This window comes from Misgurnus anguillicaudatus, chromosome 22, assembly GCF_027580225.2.
Source record: "Misgurnus anguillicaudatus chromosome 22, ASM2758022v2, whole genome shotgun sequence".
In the NCBI taxonomy this organism is placed as follows: domain Eukaryota; kingdom Metazoa; phylum Chordata; class Actinopteri; order Cypriniformes; family Cobitidae; genus Misgurnus; species Misgurnus anguillicaudatus.
Window position 1 is genome coordinate 38,631,191 of NC_073358.2, and position 16,162 is coordinate 38,647,352.

Genomic DNA, 16,162 nt, shown 5'->3' on the forward strand with positions numbered 1-16,162 from the left:
GAGGAAGGAGCGGTGCATGTAGTAAAATCATTTTAGAATCACATGTAATAATACACCTAACTTTATCACTATGAATAAACAAATAGGATGGCTTTCAGTACTCACTATCAAGCTAGCATATCAATACTGGTAAAGTTTAAAATATATTTTGTTTGATTCGGTAACGAACAAGCTAGGTATATTTATAAGACAAAGCTTAAAACAGATTGCATTGATACTAGTTTTTTCATTACCATCAGTTACACTGTGATGAAGGTGAATTTCGTGGAAGATTTATAACATATACAGTGTTTTGCATGTAAGAGTTTCCGTAATGAAAGCATTGTTGACTCTGATGAGGACTACACACCGGAGACAATACCGCTACCGCATCATCACGCGAAAGACACGCGATATTTACTCTCGTTTGATTTCTTCGTTTATTCCTTTTTTTGCCTTGTTTGCCTTCGCTGACTGCATATGCAGGTACTGTGAGTTCTGGATGCTCTTTCTCTGCCGTACTTTTGCTCTTTCTAGATTTTATGCCTTGTGCATTCTCAAATCAATCGGGTGTGCACATGTGTGGACAGATCCTGTAGCAGGGGTGGTGCCATGGTCGCGAGAGAGAGTGATAGTCGCGCAAGCCAATCATTTGTTTCGTCCCGAATGAAAATAATTTGCTGTGTTTAAAAGAAACGTTAAAGGTCTACAGACACTCGATTTTTGTGCTCTCTTTTTCGGAGTGCTTACATTTTGCTTGTGTACTGGTGTATAGAGACAGTTTAAACAAACTTGGAAAAAAGTTTTTTAGACAATTCCTGCCTATCCTGCCTTTAAATGGTGGTCAATGTTTTCAAGCCCAAATAAGCACATAGATCCAAATGACTTGGCGAATTGGTGAAGCAATACGTTTGTTAGAGAGAAAAAAAATATTTTGAGCTTATTTAGTGAAGTATGTTTCATCACGTGACATACATGAACAAGATGAAATTTGACCTATTGTTCCAACATACTTTTCATTTTCTTTAAGAGCTTCTCCATAGTGTGTATCCATTAAAATTTAAAATCACCTTCAGAGAACTTTTGGAGTGTAACTTGTAATTCAGCCTAAGAGATTGTGTGTGTTCGTGTGTGTGTTTGCGTGTTGTAGAGAACAAGGCATCAATCACTGACTGATTTTTATCTTTATAAAGCTAGTAATCCATCTTTCACTGATGCACAAACTTTTCATTTTCCCTTAAGACGCACAATCTTGCCCTCAATGAAAACTGACGTTGCTCATATAACCATTTTGCTGAACTTCAGCTGTCCTCTGTGCTTTTCCTTAATCACAAAGAGCTGCCATACAAGATTTGAAAGGATGTGTACAGAATGCATAGAAGTGTATAACTAAATAGATGCTGGACCCACTGCAGCTGCGGGTGATTATATAATTGCAGGTACATTTGGTGTCCAAAGTCATTATTTTTTTCAAATAGTTATTTTATTAAATAGTTATTTTTTATAATTTTGTACTGATTGTCATTGATCACAAGATGTTACATGTAGTATGCGTAAGGGCCGATTCACACCGGCTGCGTGGCGTATTTGTTGCATGTCAGTTGCGTTTTCTGTGTCTGTACATACCAGAAGCGTGCCTGACGCGGCCTTGACGCACTGTTGTTGCTATAGGTGACATATATTTTGCCTGGAAACGCTTCCAGGACGCTTGCGTGTGGCGTGAAAAATAGGCGTCGGTCCTATTCCTAGCATGCACGCGTTTTCGGCGCGGCTCGGGCCGCGCCTGAGACGTGCATGTCATGCAGGCGGTGTGAACTGTCAAACCTGCTAACATGGGAGCCTAAATAAAAACGGACACTCCACGCAGCCGGTGTGAATCGGCCCTAATGCTACGTTTACACCATTCGCGTTTGAGGAGTCAAAATCGCGTCTACCGTGCCTAGTTTGTCGTTTGAACAGTTTGAATGCATTCTACTTCACTCTAGACGTGCGGAAAAAGCAAGCATTTGACGCGCGTCAGAGGCAAAATCCGCTTCTTGTGGGAGGGGCAAGTGCTATGCGGTTGTCTGTTTGCAAGATGACTGATGTTGATTGTGCATTTATCGAGAGAGTTACCGGTCTGTGTTTGGTAACCTTACTATAGACGGAAAATAAACGGCGCGGGTTGATAAACGTCACGTGACTCAAAAGTGAAATGTGTATTACAACTTATCAGGTTGCCCAATGTCCTCAATGATACTCTTCCAAGCGAGGTCCTTTTTATTCCTGTCTCTATAGAAATAAGAACTTGTGTCGTATAGCTCCGGGTGACTGCTCACGGACAATATCAAGCCTTCATGCTAAAGGAGTGACTCTGGGCGGGGCTGCTGCCGCAGCAGCAAGCAGGCTACTGATTGGTTAACGCAGCGCGAAATTCCGCCAAAGTTCAAATTTTTCAAATCGGGCATCAGCCGCAAATTTACGTCAAACACAAAATGCACAAAAGCACCAGGCGCTCAGTTCACGGCATTCGCGCGAACAAGGCGGAATCGCTTCTTCCGTGCCGCGCCAAACACCACATTCGCGACGCGTCGCCACCTCCAGATGCGCGTCAACTCATCTTCACATTGACTTAACATTGAAATCACTCGCGCTTCATGCCTCTACCGCATAATAGAATTGACACTGATTAAAGGGAAATTACAGTTTTTTTTTAAATATGCTCATTTTCCAGCTTCCCTGGTGTTAAACATTTGCTTCTTACCGTTTTGAAATCCATTCAGCTGATCTCCGGGTCTGGCGTTAGCACTCTTAGCTCTATACTCTCTATACTAACTATGCTCTCGTTCTGGTGTGGTGATCGATGGCTTTGCTGCTGTGGCGTGGCTGCGGCAGGCGTGGTGGTGTTGCGCGCTGCCCGAGGGTAGTCCCCTTGGTTACTTTTAATGGCAGGGGACTATTTTCGGGCAGTGCGTGTTGTCGCTGCGCCTGCTGCGGCCATGTTGTGGCGGCGGGGTCCTTGGTTATTGCGCCAGAATAAGAGTATAGTTCCTAACCATATCTGCCTAGAAAATCCCAACTTTTAATTTCTGTCGGTCTTAGTACACGATGTAACTACAAAAGACTCAAGTTTTAAATAGGAAAAATATTTAAACTTTTTGGTTCTTTTTTTAGCATGATGCTAATGGTCTAATCAGATTCAATGGATTATGCTAAGCTATGCTAAAAGTGCTAACGCCAGACCCGGAGATCAGCTGAATGGATTCCAAACCGGTAAGAATCAAATGTTTGCCTCTAGGGGAGCCGGAAAATGAGCATATTTATAAGGAAAAGTGGAGTGTCCCCTTAATTCAAACAAAATAAAATCATAATTGATTTTTAACTATAAGACACTTTTTTTTTACAAAAACTATGGTCTGTAACATCTTTAAAATTACTTTGGACGCCAAATGTACCTTCAATTATATGTTTCTGTACAAACACCATATCATTATATCATCATATTTGACCTCAGCTGTACAGAAACTCTGGGACAAACACGCTTTCCTCTCAGAGGGTGCTATGCAGTTGGGGTTCAGACGGACCGAGAGCTGCTGACAGGGCATATTTGCGTATGTCACACAAGGACAGGGAGAGTGCTTTCCTGGGGGGAACTTTTGGAGGACGGACAAACCGATGAATGTGCAGGAACTTTAGAGTCCCACTGCTTTCCCTAAGGGGGGTAAATGGGGAAACTTAATGATGGATGAGGGTTTTATTTCTTCTGATATCTTAGAGCCCCTTGTACTTCCTCGCTGTTTGTGTAGGAGAGAGACTTTGTGTTGTACTTTTGCCGACAGGCAGAGTTTGATCTCCTGCTCTCTATGATGTCATCACGGTAGCTGACCTATCAGAATGTCACCAAACTTTCTTTAGTCCCACCCCAGAAACTTTTTTCGTCAGTGATATTTAAATACATTTGAAAGCTTGCAAGTTTGTGGGAAATGTCACAGGAATAGCCTTAATGTGTTTGTAGGCATTGTTTAATTCTCTTAGACAAAATCTCTTGAGACAATCTTATTGTAAAACCTCAGGATAAGATTGACAGGTTTTAACTTATAGCTGCTCTTAATAAAATGTTCAAGTTGTATCACAGGCAAAATCTGCAGGCTGTTCATAAACATATTAGCATAGATTTTACAGCCCGTTTGCATCGGCAGCGCATTGAACATCATAAATAAACCTCCCCTGTCTTTACCGCAGCAGTGAGTGCTCTGCTTCTTAAGCAATCTTACAGTATGTGTGTGTCTGTCTGGTATATAGACTATGTTGGGAATGTCTTTTGCTTATTGCTGAATCAGTTATTGAGTTTTTAAGTCTCAATAATTACTTTGAATCTTTAGCAAAGATTATTTGTGACACTTAAAATATACAGTATTGCAAAAGTAACATTAAACAGCATTTGTACTTGAACAGTAATACAGAATTTATCAAATGTAATACTGTGAAAAATGTAACAATGTGTTTGTCACTGCCATGGTTTTGTAGTAAATCTGATTTGTGTGCGAGAGACTGCATAGAGACATTAGGTGTGTGTGTGTGTGTGTGTGTGTGTGTGTGTGTGTGTGTGTGTGCGCGCGCGCTCAGGGCAAGACTCTATGCTTCAGTGGGCTGGCACTGAGGAATCTCTGCCTGGAAAAAATGTGAAGAATAAATGAAGAAGAAAAAAGAAAGAAAGAGTGATGGCTGTTGATGCTGTGTGGTACTTTGTGTTTGTGTGTGTGTTTGAGAGACTGTGAGTGAGGGGTGTAAAGTGAGACAGACAAAAAAATGACTGCTTCACTTTGGTTGCTTATGTATTTATTTCAGGATACACGTGTGCTATGCTGTGTAAAATATTCTCGCTAGTGTGCCATTATTTCTAAAGTGGACAGTCATCACCTCAGACAACATCAAACAATGTATGAAGCACATTTTCAGACCACTAGTTTGGACTGAAATGCTTTGGCTTTTGCTTAAGGATTCTTCCTCTTAGTAAATAAAAAGGAAAAAAATTGCAGGGCAACTTTAGAGTTGGTGCTCATGAGGGGATGCAAGTTCTGAATTTGTTTCCGGTCAGCAGTCGCGGACCAACAGTGCGCTTATTACCGATAAGTCAGTGAGTCATTTTATCTTGCTAGCTATTGTTGACATTTCATTATTTTAAAGATCAGCTGTCATGGCTGTGATTAATTTAAGGACATTTATAAATAGATAACCCATTTTCTTACATTATGCAACTTTAAAGGGACACTCAATTTTTTCGAAAATATTCTGATTTTCCAGCTCCCCTAGAGTTAAATATTTGATTTTTTTATAGTTTTGGAATCCATTCAGTTGATCTCCAGGTCTGGCGGTACCACTTTTAGCATAGCTTAGCATAATCCATTGAATCTGATTAGACTATTAGCATCGCGCTCATAAATAACCAAAGAGTTTTGATGTTTTTCCTATTTAAAACTTGACTCTTTCAAGGCCAATATGGCAAGGAACTATTCTCTCATTCTGGTGTAATAATCAAGGACTTTGCTGCCGTAACATGGCTGCAGGAGGCGCAATGATATTACGCAGTACCCGAAAATAGTCCCCTGCTTTTGAAAGTGACTATTTTCAGCTGCTGCGTAATATCATTGCGCCTCCTGCAGCCATGTTGCAGCAGCAAAGTCCTTGATTATTACGCCAGAATGAGAGTATAGTTCCTAGCCATATCTGCCCCCGAAAATCGCAACTTTTTATTTTTATTTTCCGGTCTTAGTACACAATGTCACTACAGAAGAGTTTTAAGTAGGAAAAATATCAGCTCTTTGGTGGTTTTTGAGCGCGGTGCTGGTGGTCTGGTCGGGTTCGATGGATTATGCTGGAGGTGGTGGCGCCGGGCCGGGGATCGGCTGAATGGATTCCAAAACGGTAGAGGTCAGATGTTTGACTCTAGGGGAGCTGGAAAATGAGTATAAGTGGAGTGTCCCTTTATACATTTATTATTCCCTTTCCAGAAATAATCTAATAGAAATTGCATACTGCCTATTTTTTATTTGTGTACTGTTCTTTAATTTGAGCTAGTTGGTTATAACAAACCCTACATGTTTACGATTGTTAAATTTCCAGTACTAACTATGGCTAGTCAAAGGTAATATTACTGCAAGTGATACTAGTGGCATTTTGCTTCAGAAAAGCATTTTATTTATGTTCTCTATAGTGTTCCAAAATGAGGCATCAATATCTATTATCGGAAATAGAAACAGACTCTCTGTCTGAGTACACTAGCATATAAATGTCCTCGAAGATAGTAGATATGGATTAAAACTCATCATTTAGGGCCAAGTGCCTTCTTGAGAAATGGAATAGACAAAAGCAATTTATTGCTCTTTAATGTCCCTACAGGAGATTCAGGTGAGCTGCTGTTTTACCATGCAACCATAAAAGTCACATTTAAATGCATGCGCTGATTTTCTACCTTCGATGATGTGGTTTGATTATGTTATTTTATTAGCGAAACTGGAATTCTTATAGCATGTCATGCTTCATTTTTGTTTGTCCAATTATTTATTCAGTGTGAAAATGGAGGGATTGCGGGAAAGCGTGCTTGTGTCTCATTGGATGACTGCCCACCAGATGATGCCACTGGCCGCATTTAACATCGCATCACTTCCTGCACATTCATTATGGTGAGATTACTGTGACAGCTGTGCACTGCATAACATGCTCACTCACATAACTTTTTATGTTTTTCAAAAAGCTTAAGACAAATACACTTCATTAGAATGAACATGAACGGGCATTTTAAAGTGTTTCTGTAAATTTTAGTAAAACTTTTAGTAACGCCTTTTTATGAAGCCCATGCTTATAATAAATTATAGCCCCCTTCATAATTGTTTATAGGTAATAATTACTATTATATAAATATATTTATAAAGACACAACAACACCTATACCCCATTAGAACAGTTATAGTTACATAATATTTTTATTATTACTTATATGCGATACTTTTGCTTTTCAATGTGCTTGCTCATACACTTATTTATAAGTAATAAATACTTCAATGACGTCAATAACTGAATTGCTTTAGAATGTTGTTAAAATATTATGTTAAAGGGGCCATGGCACAAGACTTTTTTAAGATGTCAAATAAATCTTTAGTGTCCCAAGAGCACATATGTGAAGTTTTAGCTTAAAATACCATATAGATAATTTATTATAGCATGTTAAAATTCCCACTTCATAGGTGTGTGCAAAAATGTACCGTTTTGGGTGTGTCCTTTAAAATGCAAATGAGCTGATGAAATTCAAACACTGATCACAATGATGGTGGTTTGTTGCAACTAAAACTTAATTGTGCTTTTCTCTGCACTAATTGGCAGTGCTGTGGTTGGATGGTGCAGATTAAGGGGTGGTATTATTATAATAAGAGCTCCTTATGACATCATAAGGAAAGCCAAATTTCAACGCCCTATTTTTTCATGTGCTTGTAGAGAATGGTTTACCAAAACTAAGTTACTGGGTTGATCTTTTTCACATTTTCTAGGTAATAGAAGCACTGAGGACCCAATCATAGCACTTAAACATGGAAAAAGTCAGATTTTCATGCCATTATGCATTATTGATGGCTTTACGTAAAGTAAAAGCATAGGATACAAATGTTAGGACATCATGAGGATGTTGTTCATTATTCATTTTAAATGGTTTATTTTCAGAATTAACTACAGAAAAATACTGGCTATAATAAAGTAATGAAAATAAAAATACAGAAATCCTATTAATACAATAATAGCAATAGTATCAATGTAAATACTTGTAAAATACAGCAACATTATTTTTAAATGAATAACATCTTCATGACGTTAACGCTTGACGGAAGGCTTGTCTGAAGTGTGGCCAACTGCCAATCACAGTGGCCGTAACACATGCTCCGGTCTTCCATAAATGTAATTGGCTGGCTCTGCCTAGGTTATTTGCAATGGCAATCTGATTGGGTGACGCACGCATTGTCGCTTGAAAAGTTGAGAAATGTTTAACTTTTGGCGCGAGCAACGGCAGTGACGCGGCGCAGACGGATCCACAATTCAGTTTGACAACGCATGACGTCACCCTTTAAAAGTGATTGTGAAGCGTTAATGCTTACGCCCCGTGTGAATGTACCGTTACCAAAGTAATTACTATAGCTACCTGGATTTACATTGCTCTTTTTTTCTCTTACACACACACACACACACACACACAAACATTCTGGTTTCCATGTTTTGTGGGGACATTCCATAGGCGTAATGCATTTTATACCATACAAACTGTATATTCTATTCCCCTTACCTACCCCATTCCCTAACCCCAACTATCACAGAAACCCTTCTACTACTTCACATTTTCAAGAAACATCATTTTGTTTGATTTATAAGCTTGTTTCCTCATGGGGACATCAAAATGTCCCCACAAGTTCACAAAAACACTGGTATTCCTATCTTTGTGGGGACAATTGGTCCCCCCAAGGTGATAATTACCAGGTACACACACACGCGCACACACACACACACACACACACACACACACACACACACACACACACACACACACACACTCACACTCACACACAATAGAAACACTGTAAACAAAATGCAGCATGAAGTTAAAACAACTTGCTTTTGCAAGTCAATTCAACCTACTATTTTAAATTTTCACTTGTTACATTGACATAACTTGAAATTGTTTAACTTCATTTGTTAAAGTAACATAAAAATGTTAATTTGACATCATTTTTTTACAGTTCATTAGCCTAACATTTATTCTGAGATGCTTTTCATGAATACATACACTTCATGTTTCTGAAAATTACTGAAATGAGATCACCCACCTGTTGTTGCATCCGAAATTGTATGCTAATCTTAATTAAAATGCAGACAGCTCAGTGTTCAGTAATTCCTAAGTGACAACTAGCATGAGGGCAAAAATCATCTTTGAACCTTTAAGCCCACTGTGACCTATTTGGGCAAATTATTGATAAGATCATTTTAATAATTATAATTAATTTCATGTTCACACCACTTACTGTATCTCCAAATAAAACTGCACGTCAAAAGTTAGCCAAAGATTATCAAGTAGTGTTTTCGGCTCAGACTTATGAGGAAAAGTGTGTGAGGGCAAAGGTGTAGATTTGGTTTCAACACTATGGAAGTTCGAGTGTCAACTCTGTGCCTATGTTTTCGTTAATCATTATATTGATATTGTGGTGGGGGGTTGTAATTGCTAGATTTGATTATTCAGGGGTTACTACGCGTCTGTGTGGGAAAACAGTGAAAAGAAAGTGCCTGTGTGCATGTGAGTCTTAACAAGAGAGTCAGTTAAGTCAGTTTGGCACAGCATACACAGGCATGGCTTGTAGGGTCAGAATAAACATGCACACACACTCCCATAAGAAATAAGGAGCCGAGGAAATCTGGGTCGTGTTAGTCAGTCGTATACAGCTCAGAGCTTTCAGTATTTGGGTGATGCGAAGGCTGAAAATATACATACAGCAGTTTATAATTACATGTGCCTGCAGAGAATGAATGAAAATGTTTTTGCATGAACACTTCAAATGAAATGGTTTGGTTGTTCATTTAATTGTAGTTTATTTAATTTAATTAGAGCTGGTAAGACTGCTTGTGTTATTTAAAGAAATTGTTAAAGAAAGACATTTAATGTACATTAATAGACACTTGATAAGTACAAAATAGAAAGATTCACTAATAGAAAGATTCACAAAATAAAAAAGATTCAACAGGAGAAAACAAATTTCAAATTCAAGCAGGATAATATTAATATCGTTGAAAAGAGCACCCTGCAAAACACACAAATGTGGATTTTGGTACATGAACGCAGTGCAGTGTCTGGCAAAGAGCAAATCCACAGCCTGGAGACGCCTTTCTTCTATTAAATATTAAACCCAAATTGCGCTAAATTCAATTTCCGTAATATCCCTGACTGGTAACGTAAGAGCCCGAGCCATAAATAGATTAATATTGTTTTCACTGGGCGCAATTGGGGAAATGCCGTGGCTCCAGTCCTGACCTGTGGGATGCAGCTCGTGAACTTTTTTGTTGATGTTGGTTCTGCATAAACATTCAAACGTTGTAAACCCGCGACTGATGAGACCTGTGGCTGAACCTCCGTGTGCGTGCACCAGCCGTGGGAGACAAAGTGAGCAGATCCCGTGAGCGGTTCCCACGCGTGCCGTTTTTCTGTTACGTATGCGGACAAAACGCCGCGGCTGCGCAAGCCTCGCGCACACTGGTCCGCAGTGGCGGGTTGCGCGTGTGCGTTTGCGCGCACGCGGGTGCCGTTGTAATTTCACGTCACATCAAGTTTGATCAGGGCTCTCGCGTGGTCCGATTGGACGATCCGTCTTCGCTGTCCTGAATCGAGACGCTCTGCTCGTAGCCCAAATGAACCTTCGGGGGATCGCGTGAGGGAGTCGGTGCACATCTGGCGAATTGTATCGTCGCCCTCGCGCCCGCTCTGGATGTTGCGCGTGAGCTGAAGAATTTTAGAGGTCGGAGAAAAATGCGGCGGCGAGCGCACGCGAGCCTCCTGCTCCTGCCGTGGCTGATACTGCAAACCCACGCAGGATTTCCTAATCAGATCAATATCGGTGAGTGATTGTTTATTGATCAGAATTTTAAATATTTTCTGCACGCGCTTGGAAGTCCTATCTCAGCCCCAATCTACCTGCTGCATCACCCATATAGTGATGAATGAGAAGTTTGCAGCAGGCGTGGAAAAGATCGTCTAGTGATTTATCAATGGGTTAATGGTTATATATTATTTTTAACAAGTCTTAAGTCGCGCAAATTTCCTTAACTCATGTCATGCCTGTTTCAGGGGGTCTCTTCATGCGCTCAACAGTCCAGGAACATAGCGCGTTCCGCTTCGCTGTTCAGCTCTATAACACCAACCAGAACATCACGGAAAAACCATTTCATCTGAATTACAACGTGGATAATCTCGAGTCATCCAACAGTTTCTCTGTCACGCACGCGTGTGAGTCTCTTTTTTTATTTAATTCTGCGGGACGCAGCGCACCTGCTCTTCTTTAACTGCGTTATAATTCATTCAAGTCCAGAGTTGCACTCATGCACCCCAGCATTTGTATTCATGGCATGTCAAAATGAAAGAAATCCTTCTAAAAGCTTAAAAGAAAAAAGATCTTTATTCTCACTTTTACATTTATGCATTTGATGCTTATATCCAAACTGACTTACCGTGTTAAGGCATGTATTTTATCAGCATGTGTGCTTGCTGGGAATGTAACCCCTGACCTTTTGGATCGCTAATACAACGATTCACCAATTGAGCTTGAACACTTTTCCATCCTTTCTTTCATTTTTTATTGTCCTATCTATTTCCCAACATCTTTCTAGCTGTCTCAGGTAAAGCTTGTGCATAGGCTGTTTGGTTGGAGATGTCAAGAGCTTTAAAATGAAAGTGTCTTGTAATGTATTTGTAAAAAGTATGAGAGTAAAATAACAAAAAGAAGGAATAATAGAGAGCAGATAGGTTGTGTGAAAAGTTGGCAAAGAAATGAAATCGATACAAAAAAGTGGAAAACTCTGGCAGATGCCTCAGGTCTTTATATTTGAGAGAGAAAGGGAAAAGGACTGAGAGATGATGAGATGATCAGAGCAGGCTGACATTTGCACACATGCCCAAAACCAGTGCAAGGGTGCCCAACACTCTCTTTGTGTGTATGCGCTCACATTCGTCTGAGAGAGTTTTACCATCATTATAAAAGGCCTGTTTACAGCTGCTGTCATTACCACTCTGTGTCTCTGACTGCCCTGGCTGCTCATCTGAGCGTGTGTGAGAGATGGCGTTTGTGAGCTTTTGGTTTCCTGGCTTATCATGGTGTTATTGCTGCAGTCATTGATCTTTCTTCACTGCATTAACACCACCCCAGACACACACACAAACACAAATGCTTACACACATGCATTAAAAAACTAGCTTGACTTTTAAAAATATAAATAAAAGATTTCCAGATTGAAGACATGTACATCTCAGCCTATGGAGGTGAGTTTAAAGTTTAATGAATAAACTTTGCGAAGATGCTCTAAAAGCTTAAAGGGCATATGCTTGAATAACATGACAGGAAGGACAAAGTGCTTGAAAAGTGATGTGAGAATGCATCATAAATAGACACTTTTATTTTTTCTCTAGGGAGGTCTTTGAATAAGAGCACAGGTGCTCTAGTATTAGTCATGTGTCTTACCCTAGTACATCACAACACTGTAACAAGTCTTACCCTACTACATCACAGCACAGTGTGTGTACGTTGTGCATGTGAGTCCTGTGAAAAAGATTTTGGCAGGTTGCATATGTAGTGACCCTGCTGTTTTAATTGAATATTTGGGTAGTAAAGAGAAACTGTAGGGGTCCGAGAATTGTTCAAACAGGTTATATATATCGCTCTCTCTCTCCCTCTCTCACATGATTTGTTATTGTTTTTCCTTAATGCTCCCTAGAGTGTTAGAGAGACAGATGAAAAGGTCAGAAAGGCAATAAGCAGATGTAACCTGCTTGCTTAGTTAGTAGAATAAATGGAGAGATAAACAGAGAGAGAGAGAGAGAAGGAAAGAGAGAGTTGGAAATAGAGAGTGGGAGAGATGTCTAATACCTTATTATTATTATTATCTCTGTAAGAAGAATAAGACAGAATAAAAAAAGTTTGAAAGAAAGTGATTGTCATGCAACAAGACAGGAACAAATAACTTTTAATGGAAAATCGTGAGGAAGATCAATGGTTCTTTCCCTCCCTCTCTCTTTTTCTCTCTCTCGCTCTTTGAGCTGCAGTGATCGTTTGTTCTGTCTGGTGAGGGTGGTTTTTCACCGAGGCGCAATCAATATTGAAAGAACGGGACAGGACTGCCCAAACAAAATAAAGTATATGCCCATATATACCCACTAGACTGTGTAGGAAGTCTTATGTGTAGATTTGAGCAGACTTGCGGGATCATTGGCCATGATCATACCTTAGATCATTCGCTTAATTGTTTTCCTCACTGTTAATGTGTCACTTTGGAAAAAACATCTGCTAAATAGCCTAAGTGCAAAAACGCAGCTCTTCTAAGGGGTTACAGATGGGGTATCAAGTGTATTGTGTAAGGAATAATTGACGACGGGCTGTTAAATTATTGGAAAATAATGCACACCCAAGGTGGTAATATGGCATTATTTTCAAATAATTCAACAGCCTGTTGTCAATTATTCCTTACATAATACACAGCATACCCAATTATTCCACTTATACTACCACAAACATTACTCTGTTGGTTATTTGAAGACATTTGACAGGTTAGGTGTGCATTTTACAAAAAATAATCAACACTCGTGGAACATTTCTCAACCAATCAGAATAAACCATTCAACAGCCTGTGGTATAAAGAGTATTATAAAACAGTTAGTTCCAATCCTTGATTCTGATTGGTCAATAGGTGTGCTTTATTCATGATAAAACACTGTTATGACCGCTTCACCCAACGGTTCTGTTGATCACTGCGCCCTTAGCAACACACTTAGCAACCACATGTATCAGTTTGTTGTATTTATTTGAACTTTCATGCATATTACACATTGAAACACATTTTTGTTCATGGTCAGGGACTATTTTTTCTAGCGGATGGAATGCTTTTTATTGATTTAACTTCATGAAAGTTGCAATAATATTTTTTTTACTTTAATATTGTGTGGCAACCGTTTTATAAAAGCAATAAGGTACTTGAGGCAAGTGCTGTATCGTGAATAAGTAACGGCTGAAGGGGTTGCAGGCACTCCGCTTTGCGTCGTGCCTAACAACGCCCTTCAGCCGTTACTTATTCACGATACAGCACAGCCTCTCGTACCTTATTGCTTACTAATATTATATGTATTCTATAAGTATTTTATAGTGGTTTACCGTGTTAATAATGGTATTATAGATTATAGATCTGTAGCTTATTAAGGTCAATTACACATTATTAAGGTCAATATTTTATAAGGGTGTCACGATTTCGATTTTAAATCGATCGAAAATGAAGTCAAAACCTCGAACTTTGAATTAAAAAATGAAATTGTCGATGCTGCCATGCCCCCATGTCACGTCCGGTCAGCTTGCCAAGCAGGAAAAAACAACATGTGATGAGTGCATCAACCTCCTCTAACTTAGCTAGCTACAGACAGTTAAAAGATAGCATGGCAGATGCAGGAGACACCACGCGAGCTGCTCTTTACATGGGAAACAAAAAAACAGCAAGCGCCTACCGCCTTCAGCTGAACTCAATCTGAACAGAGCACACACGGCGTCTGTGCCAGGACCGGCTGTTTCTCTGAACTGAGATCTGTTTAAGTTTCACAACAACTTATTTCAGATGTTTACTAGGGATGCTCATATCAGTTAATTTTCCCGACCGACAACCGTAGCTTCTGAACTGAACATTAACCGTTAACTTATAAGATTTTAATATGAAATTGTCATTGAGTAAAAATACAGTTGACGGTTGTCTGAACTAGTAAAAACAAAACATTTAATTTGAACGTGCAAACAGCAGCGATAGATCAACATCCGAACCAGGATTCATACATTATCAGATATTCACGCAACATTACCTTATTAAAAAGCACGCGATCAGTCCAGAGGATTAATATCCAAAAAGGGCAGATTGTCTCCGTTTCATCTACCACAGTGGTCAGAAAGCAGGATGCTTTTCCGAAAGTTTTGCTTTTGCGTCGTGTTTCTCCGTTTGTGCAAAGAGAGAGATGTTTATAGTCAGGGTCAGAGGCCATCAGCGAACGTCTGTCCGGATGTGCGCGAGACGGAGACGGACCGCGTCATCTTCGGCGGACACGCGCGCGTCTCCGTTCAGCTTCCAAACACCCATACAAATTTCTCATACAAATCAGATCGTCAGGGCAGCAATAATTTGTGTCATATACAGGAAATTCACAAATTAAAGATAGAAAAGTGGGCTCATGACGACACGCACCATGTATTAACAATTTTTTTTTTCTTTTAACTGATAACGTTAATCGGTCATAAATTCTTACCTTCGGTTGACGGTTAAACGGTCAATGTGAACATCCCTAATGTTTACGAGTTATGAAAACAGCATTTAAACATGACTTATTGGGGTATAGACCATTTCATCGGACACATGCGATACGCGTCTGGTTCGACATTTACTTCCGTTTTCAGTATTTTAATGGTCTGACTATTTACTAAACTGAACTCTTGAACAAATTCCTCGTCGAAAATAACAAATGTTTTGGTTTCCTAGGTAACCTACGTGTTGTTTTTTTGCTTGTTATATAAATAAACTACGTTTAAAGTACTTAGCGGAGTTTACCGGAAGTTACGTGTTGACCACGGACGCCGCTTGTTTATGTTGTTACTGCTGAAACCATCTATAGTCTCGCAATCTCGTCTGACGGTAATAAAAACGAGTTTTTAAGGTGCAAAGTACTGACAGGAATGTTTATCTGACAGGAAGTTTCATTTTACCAGGTATGTGCGTGTACCATATTTTTCCACTGGCAGCACGACTAACATGGCAGGGCATCTCTGGGTTCAAGGTCAGATATTATATTTCATAAAAGTCTATTCTAAAAATGGCATAGCATTTTTTGTGCTTTCAAAAAAAGTAAAAAAAATCAAGAATCGAATCATGACCTTAGAATAAAAAATGTAATCGAATTGAGGATTTGGAGAATCGTGACACCCCTAATATTTTATTAAGGGCACTGTATTTATGTAGCATGATGTTAAGTTCATTTGAAAATAAATATTCAGTCATCATTTATTCTCCCACAGTTTATTCTAAGCATGGGTATGGTGATTACAGTTCGGTACTGTTTGTATTAATGTGTGATTTTATACACTGTTTTGTAAAGGTGTTACATTTGTTGTCTCTGTTTTTCTGAATCTCTTAGCTGTGGGTTTTTATAGCCTGTGTGTGCTTAATCTGAGTCTGTGTGAACATTTTAACCTTTGGGCTCTCTGAGTAACGTGACTTTTCTGTGTATTTTCCTCTTTTCTCTATCTGTTGTTTACATGGCACCCCATCTTTTTACTTTTTGGTTCTGGGCTTTCAGTGTATATATTCTGGATTTGGTCCTTGTTTCTTTTTATTATAAAATCTCTAATCTGTGGTCTGCCCCTGCCATACACACACAGTCTATTTCTCCT

General features: G+C 39.4%; 1 protein-coding gene across 8 annotated transcripts in view; it reads left to right on the forward strand.

The window, feature by feature from the left end:
* The first annotated feature begins 5,887 nt into the window (after window positions 1-5,887).
* Window positions 5,888-16,162, forward strand: part of gria3a (glutamate receptor, ionotropic, AMPA 3a) — a 56,181-nt gene continuing 45,906 nt past the window's right edge. For 2 of the 8 annotated variants that reach the window (XM_055198931.2, XM_055198934.2), the window contains exons 1-2: window positions 8,796-10,597; window positions 10,828-10,986. In XM_055198931.2, the coding sequence (XP_055054906.2) occupies window positions 10,510-10,597; window positions 10,828-10,986 (247 nt within the window). In that variant the 5' untranslated portion in view covers window positions 8,796-10,509. Of the gene's footprint in view, window positions 6,642-8,789; window positions 10,598-10,827; window positions 10,987-16,162 lie in introns of those variants that run through there. The other 6 variants (XM_055198928.2, XR_008642976.2, XM_055198933.2 and 3 more) reach the window with 6 other exon arrangements.